At 35.2% G+C, this 8204-nt stretch overlaps 3 protein-coding genes across 4 annotated transcripts in view; 2 read left to right on the top strand and 1 right to left on the bottom strand.

Annotated features, from left to right (window-relative positions):
• LOC111640444 (uncharacterized Golgi apparatus membrane protein-like protein CG5021) overlaps nucleotides 1-1038 on the top strand; it is a 10419-nt gene extending 9381 nt beyond the window's left edge. For both annotated transcript variants that reach the window (XM_023386448.1, XM_023386449.1), the window contains one exon: nucleotides 730-1038. In XM_023386448.1, the coding sequence (XP_023242216.1) occupies nucleotides 730-789 (60 nt within the window). In that variant the 3' untranslated portion in view covers nucleotides 790-1038. The remainder of the gene's footprint in view (nucleotides 1-729) is intronic.
• Nucleotides 1039-1106: 68 nt separating this feature from the next.
• LOC111640443 lies at nucleotides 1107-3206 on the bottom strand. The gene has a single exon (XM_023386447.1). The coding sequence runs from the start codon at nucleotides 3001-3003 to the stop codon at nucleotides 1519-1521; it is 1485 nt and encodes a 494-aa protein (XP_023242215.1). The 5' UTR covers nucleotides 3004-3206; the 3' UTR covers nucleotides 1107-1518.
• A 104-nt stretch (nucleotides 3207-3310) lies between these two features.
• Nucleotides 3311-8204, top strand: part of LOC111640438 (ankyrin repeat domain-containing protein 40-like) — a 52770-nt gene continuing 47876 nt past the window's right edge. Inside the window, exon 1 of the mRNA XM_023386441.1 lies at nucleotides 3311-3557. Within this exon, the coding sequence (XP_023242209.1) occupies nucleotides 3433-3557 (125 nt within the window). The 5' untranslated portion in view covers nucleotides 3311-3432. The remainder of the gene's footprint in view (nucleotides 3558-8204) is intronic.

Below are 8204 nucleotides of genomic sequence, written 5' to 3'. Positions count from 1 at the left end.
ATACAGTAGAGCGTCGATTTTCCGAAAGTCAATCATCCGAAACGTCAATCATCCGAAAGAATTCCAGTCGGCAAATTTAAATTTTCGCCAGTGCTGTGGCGCTTCAATCTTTGTCTATGTCTTGGGCTACTCAAATATTTTACGTTTTTGATACTAAATTAACATCTGAAGTATAATTTTTTATTGTTTTTATATTTTTCAATATATTTATTTTGTTTGTACAAAATAAAAAAATAATTTTTAACGATACAATAGTCTTTGTTAGGCTTAACATTGACGAAAATTCAACGCGAAGCGACACGCAACAGATAAAAATTTCAACATCGGATACGTTAAACTATTTTTTCGTACATAAATCGGTTATCCGAAATATCAGTTATACGAACAACCCCAGTCCCCAATTGATTCGGAAAATCGACGCTCTACTGTGCTATTTAGCCAATATTTTTGTGTTATATTGTGCTTGGAAATAGCAAAAAGCTATTTTAGTCTGCATTCTACTTTATTGCATTTCTGCCATTATATTCACTTCACATATTTTACACCTAGATAGTCTCAGTAGAGATAAAGTTATTAAGAGATATAGTTTCCATTTGAAAATAATAATAGAAATGTTAAAATTATCAGGAGGCTAATTAATAGTTCATTCTTTATTAATAGTATCAATCATTTGAATATGTCAATCACGTTTAATATTTTGAAGTAATAATTTAAATTATATCTTTACAGATAATGGAAACTTTCACTCCGAAAAAGAACGAGCCACCGAGAATTCCACAACAGATCTAACGTTCCATGCCGCATAGACACTAAAGTGCGAAATGTCATCCAAAACTGTACAGTCCTTTATTAATATATAATCGATTCATTCGTACAAACTGATATATGTATATTTAGAATCCAAAATGTTGACAAATAAAACAGTTTTATAAAATCTTAAATTGATGTTAAGGATCGAACATGCAAATTAATAACTGTAAATAAGTAAATCTGCACAATAAAATTTTATTTTCGGGTATAAAAATATACATCTCGAGTATAAAAATAATGTAAAACAATCTATACCGGAATAAATTCAGTATGCTTGTTTCAAATATTTTTTTTTTTTGTAATTTAGAAAAATTGTTACACACACAGCTTTGAAAATTTGGCAGCAATCTCAATATCTGAAGATAAGATTTTTAATTCAAAATATCACAATGAATTTAAAATTCATCAAAATTGCATTTTTTTTATTTACATGTACAGTACATTGTGAGTGTATGTGCTATTAAAACTTGAATTTCATTTTGTAAAGTGACAGTTTCTTGAAATTTCAAACCTTATCCACATTTGATATGGCTTGGAGACAGTTTATGATATAGTTCATTTCTATAAAAAAGGATTTTGTAAATGCACACAAAAAAATAGATAAATGTAACCGAGAAGATATGAGAAATATTGAACAACTGATCACAACTGGATGCTTATACCGTAAACAATGATATATTGCAATGAAGAAAAATACAAATTATCACATTACTTTCCGAGGACAGTGAACACTTCGTAATCTAACACCGTAAAATTATAATCTCCCATCAGCAGAGTCGAAGATGCTTTTTCACCGTCGTAGGAATGCGGAAGATTGGAATAACTTTCTAGGTTGGCATTGCAGTTATTAGCGATACACAGGTCCGCTCCAGCACCAAAAATGGGACCATATTCTGGATGGTGGGCAATGGCAAATATCTTCTTGACCACGTCGAATTTGGTCGGTGGGACGTCTACATTATTTACGAGAGTAAACAGGAATGCTTTCTCAGATGGCACGTATCGCCACCTGCCGCCGGTTTTGCCCCATGGCACATCGCTGAAACCCCCACACAGTTCGCCTCTGGTGCCGAGTGCAATGACGAAGGTGGGACCATGGCCATCGCAGTGATGGTGGAAGGAGTCGGCTGAGTAGCCATGAGTGGATGCACGATACAACAGATGCCACATTTGCTTGGGAACACCATACCAAGCATTCAAGATTCTTTGAAAATGTAATTTATCGCCAGTCAAAAGCTGCGATCCCTGAAACAATTTTAGTGATGTGCGGGGTTGGATTCTTTTATCTTCAGTGTGAGAAAACTTACTGGGAAGAGCCGCAAAACGGTACCTCTCTAATGACAATTCCATGGGAACCGCACCAGTCGGTTCCACTTCTTCTGCAAACACCTGACTGTCAATCAACAACAGTCGTACGTGATTAATGACACCAGAAAGTTGCTGACTCACTCTTGCTCTTTCTTCTTCGGTCCAATGTGCCGTGGGTTGAGTCACACCCGCCTGATGTTTGGCCCACGACAGAACGGCTCTCCAGACGTCTTCTTCTTCCATGGCCAAGAAATCGGAAGAAATCAAATGAATCAGGGCCTCTTTTGGCAGATTGAGAAAAGCGGTCGTCCTGACGCACTCCATGCAGTTCTCACCTATAAATGCGGTACACCTGTCTACAAACGAGTGGGCGCCTTTATTTCCAGGAACTCTGTGTTCCAAATCGAGTGCAGCGGCCAAGAACGTACAGGCATTATGTATGGACAGAGTGCTATTGGTGTGATCCTCACAGCTGAGTCGCAACTCCTCAATGCCTAATTCTTGAGCAATGGCCAGTGTCTCAAACACTGTACTGTCCTGAAGAACGATCTTTCCTGTATACACATAAAACATAACGTCGCGGAACACTTCTGGCTTGGCGTGTGGCAACCTGATGGGTGTGGGATTACCGGGAGGTGCCGGAGACACTGTGGAACCTGGAACCTTACAAATTTCTCCCCTCTTGACGTTTTGAAAGCTGGTACATCTCATTCTCAGCACGAGTCTGTGGGCGTAAACAGGTAACTCGTCTCTACCCACGATGAAAACTATGTCGGCAGAATCTCGATCTTCGGCCAATCTCTGGAGATCTTCCAAGAGGCGTGGTACACCTGCAAGGGTTTTATCGGCGAAGTGGATGGTCGTCGGCGTCATTCTAGCTCCCATGTTAACCAACGACGAATTATATCACTTAACACCACATTCGAGAACCCAGAAAGGTCCCTTCACTTCCTTTCCGGCTTAAAATCGCTCCTCAAGTAACACATTTCTCCACAAACAATCAATTCGAAACAAAAACTATCACCAAAACACATCAATAACAATAAACACTCAAACTCGAACTTTCCATCTATTCACTGCGGTCTATGCCAAGAGTTTATTGGCCTCTTCGCGGAATTAAAATTAAAATCCAATATCAAATTGTCCGTTAAATTAAATAAATAAGAATTTATAAAATTATATTTAAAAATTTATTTAATGTATTCAGAAAAATTTCTCGAAGAAGTAAGACCACGTTTGGATTTTTAACCAATCGCACTCCTTCCGACCATTTAGTGCGGGATGATTGTTTATCAGTTGTCATAAGACGACAAAATGGATGCTGCTAAATTATCGGAGGAAAAGTTAAGGGAAGCTTCGTGCTTCGGAGACGAAGAAGCCGTTAGAAAATTAATCGAAAGAGGTGTTAATATTAACGCTCAGCACGAAATTAACGGTTGGTAAGTATTTGGCTAAGATAATAATTAACATTTGTGCGTTAATTATTGACGAAACACCTTCACCAATTCAATCACTCATCAATTTGATTGTTTAATGAACTAAATAAACACCTTAATCTCAATAATGCCCTTTTATATCTCTTACTATTATTAAAGATGTTATTCAGGTTATTAAACCTCGATAAATCAATGCTTTGTTTATTCAATGTCATTTTAATTAAGTAGAAGTTGCTTTTAGCCAAGTCATGCTTATATAAATATATGAAATTGATCTAATAGTAACTTCTAACGTCCCCCCTTTCCATACGAATTTCGGTATTTTCTGTATTCTGCACATTCTCACACACATTGACAGTTGCAATTCATAAAATCAGCTGTTTGTAGGTCGTAAATTATTGTAAGGTTGAGTTAAATTTTTTTCCATAATGCCCCTAAAATGACTCGTCATGTGTTATGTCTGATCCGTTATTCTCCAGATTTATCGCCAAGATTACTCCGGGATGTTGGTGTGGTTGCCTGTGTGATTTTAAAGCGATGTCATATAACAACTTCGTTAATTAGTTAGTTAAATTTGCATTTATTTGTTTTGTGTGCTCGAATCCTTTGCTTTTTGTATATGACGTGTATAAAATTTTATTCCAAAATAGATGACAAATTAACAAAAAATATTACTTTATTTGGAGTTAAAAAACATGTACTGGTAGTCCCTAATGTTTTTTAAACATTAACTGGTTTCTTGGGGGCCGTGCGGCCCCCACACGTCATATTTTTACGATTTTCTAAAATTCTAAATATCGTGCGCAGCTGCCATTTTATGTAATCTCATTACGTCGCGACTCTTAGCAAGTGCCAAATGTTCGGCCCTGTAGCACTTACAAGGATGGAGCTACGTACCTTCTGGGGGCCGCACAGCCCCCACGATACCAGTTACGTTGGTTTTTTGTGGAAATGTGTTTTTATGTTTTTTTTAATTTTTACAATTATTTTGCAAAGATATCTCAATCTTGCATCAAAAATTCAAAATGACTACCAAAGAATCATTTGAACTGCTAATAGATGATAATTTTATACAAATTGCTAGATCAAGCCGAAATCTCCTGAAAAGAGTATGTTGTCATTTTGTGCTGGAAAAAAAGATGGTAAATATGCTACTAAGTGCAACAGTTGTTTGAAATTTATTTGCAAAGTGCATAGTACACAAAAATACTATGTGATAACTCTCAAGACTGAACTACATAATCGCATTAAAATGTTCCTGAGTCTTAAAAATAGAAGTGATTATATTACCTGTGGTTTTTTAACAAATGATAGTTAGAGGCTATAAGAGATACTTTTTTATAAGATTAGTTTCTTAAGAATAAGAAAAAAAAACTATCTTTGGTAAAAACTTACAATAGGGTAGATTTTTGTATTGTTAAAAAAAGCATACACCCAAAGTTGTAACAATTTTGTGATCTCTTGTAATAATTAAGTAAAGAAAAATATATAAATAAATAAAAGTTGATTATACTAAAGAAGGGTTCCATTTAGCATTTATTCACTTTTGAACTGTCACATTGTTAAACTTGCTCTCTAAAGGCAAATTTTGCTTGGGGGCCGCGCAGCCCCCATGATGCCAGTTACGTTTGAAAAATTTACGATACCAGTTAAGGGTTAACTTTCCTCATTTTGAAGAATTTTTTACAATTTTTTTTTTCTATTCTTCTTTGAGTGTCTGAAGATGAACATAAACTTTGACACTTTCCACTTCAAATAAAACATATTCTTTTTAGTTTGTTTACATATGATGCATTCTTCGACTATTACCGAAACCCGAATAAGTAATAGAGAGGTTGAGGCGCACATTTTAAACGTGTAAACGTGTACGTGTGACGTTCGGCGCCGCTTTCCCGTAAGCCTAAAAGTTTGACGATGGTGTTTGGAATGTCGAGCGTGATTCCACCGACTATCCAAACACCATTGTCAAACTTTTAGNGTTGAGGCGCACGTTTTAAACGTGTAAACGTGTACATGTGACGTTCGGCGCCGCTTTCCCGTAAGCCTAAAAGTTTGACGATGGTGTTTGGAATGTCGAGCGTGATTCCACCGACTATCCAAACACCATTGTCAAACTTTTAGGCTTACGGGAAAGCGGCGCCGAACGTCACATGTACACGTTTACACGTTTAAAACGTGAGCCTCAACCTCTCTAATATTTAACTAGGTACAGAAAAACATGGCTGTAACATATAGGTATGGTGGTGTGAGGAAACAAAAGCAATATAAGATAACATTATCTGAAAGATTGTTTAACTCTCTTAATCTTTTAAAAGAGGAGAATATTTACAAAAAATTGACAATATTTGGTGACCATTTATATTTTAATTTATTAATAATTTATCGATAAAAATGTGTTGCAAAGTACCTGTACATTAGTATTATGTGAATAAACTTAAAACAGAAAAATTATGTATTTAAATTCTGTTGTAAGAGATTTATTTCTAACTAGAAATTCTCTCCTCAAGCATAACAGAATATTTTTTATGAGAAAGTAGAGATTGAAGAATTGAGAAGAGCTTTGTTTGAGCTTGACAATGTGATGTTGTTTCTGCAGACCTGGGGCCATATTCTGGTCACTGTCTTTGTTCTCTCCTCTCTCACAAGCTGGTCGCTGATTGGCTAATCATTTGGATTAGCCAATCAGCGACCGGCTTGCGAGAGATGAGAGACCAGAGACAGTGACCAGAATACGGCCCCTGGACAAAGCCGTTCTTACTTGGTGTTGATCAAGTTGAACTTTACAGCCTATGGAGGTCTTGATTGTTGTTATTCTTTTAGATCTAGAATTTACCTGAACAATCTTACTCTTACACTTTCCCTAGTCATTTTTCTTTTTTGACAAAATAGCGAGTTATTTTAATTCCATGTTGATAATTTAGTCCACAGCTGAATTGTACATATGTTTATTAAATGAGCAATAACACTTTCTAAATAATGGGCTCACTAGATCATTACTTCTGATTGGATAAATAGAATGTCACGTGGTCACTATGGAAAAATTAAAAAAAAAAATTTGTTATAGAAGTGACTCAATGTGCCTATCGTTTTTAAAGTTTAAATTTAATGAAATTTAAAGTATGCCATTTGCCAAAATATTTAAAAATGCAACTTAAGAGAGATTCCCTTGTCAAGCATGAACGTACGTGGTCACTGATGTCACTGCAACATAAGTGCTATCACCAATCTGAAATCGATAAAACATTTATTATGTAGCTAATATTTCTGCAAAATAAGTGGCCTATACTTTCTGTCAGAACATAAAATGAATATAACCAAAATTTCATCTGAATTGGACAAAAATTGCAGGGGTTATAAGAAATTCACACACAGATGATGGCTTTTATATTAGTAATACTGTATTGCAATGCAAAATTTGATGTACTGAAATGACTATTTCTTCATAAGTTATGTTTGGATTAATTGATTACAATGACATTTGGTATATGTCATTAGATGATGATAATAGACAAAATTTTACATATCTTTTTATCTACTCTAAATAATTCAAAAGATTTTTAAAAAGATTACACTGGCATATAATTCTGCCCTGCACCACCTTGCATATAATTCTGCCCTGCAAAACTAATCTCCAATTAACCTGCGTCAGATGATTGCTGACATCACGATGACCTGATATGGCACATGAAGGAAGGATATAAACTTGAAAATGTGGTGAATGCAAAATACTAATTATAAATTTCTACTATGTGAGCATAAAATTGCTCACATATCTCAAAAGATTGAGAGTTAAACATCTTGCATGTAATGTTATCTTATATTGCAGAGTCACATTTATAAAAGTTTGTTTGTGGGGAATATTATATTATTGTTTGTGGGAAAATTTATATATTACAGTAATACCTTGACTTATGCTACCCCGACTTACGCGAACCTGGAGTTACGCGATTTTCAGATCTGGTCGATTCGTCTTTTGTTTGAGCATCACGCAACTTTTGATTACTCCCCCCCCACACTATTGTTCAGCTTACATGTTTGGACGTGTTGTGCAGAATCAACACATAACTACAATTTATTTTGTGTTATTTATTTCTGTGTTTGTTATATCTATGGAGACTTGAGAGACTCTGTCAGCCAATTGCAGAGACAGAGTTTACGTTAAATGACATTTATCAACAGAACGGCTTATAGATGTTCGCTGGCTGAACCGCGGTTTAAAATTCATTGCAAAGACGACGATTGTCTATTTCTGACTGTTCTCTAAACGAACTTCGGCAAAACNCAAAAAAATATACGTATTTTGGAAATGTTGAGTCGAATTAGTCTAGAATCGATTAATTTTATGAAAGAAAACCTTTCAAACAGCCGTAGTCCGTAAACTATGATTCCTACAAAATTGATTCATAAAGAACGGAACGTATCTACCGTCTTATAGGGGGATCTACTGTATTAGTCTACTATTATATGTCAAAATATAATTTTGACCACATGTCATTTGCAAAATTAATCATTTTACATAATTTATGTCCATAGGCAAATAATCCTCACATACAAAAGTTGTTTTAATACTACACTATAATTGAAAGTGTTTGTTTATTTCCAACAATTACCAATCTTCTTGTAGGCTTTGTTCACAACACACACTTATAA

This window comes from Centruroides sculpturatus, unplaced genomic scaffold (genome assembly GCF_000671375.1).
Source record: "Centruroides sculpturatus isolate CEXI.00-Female unplaced genomic scaffold, Cexi_2.0 scaffold1378, whole genome shotgun sequence".
NCBI classification, from domain to species: Eukaryota; Metazoa; Arthropoda; class Arachnida; order Scorpiones; family Buthidae; genus Centruroides; species Centruroides sculpturatus.
The sequence above is the reverse complement of the archived record's forward strand: the minus strand, read 5'-3'. Positions and strand labels throughout refer to the sequence as shown.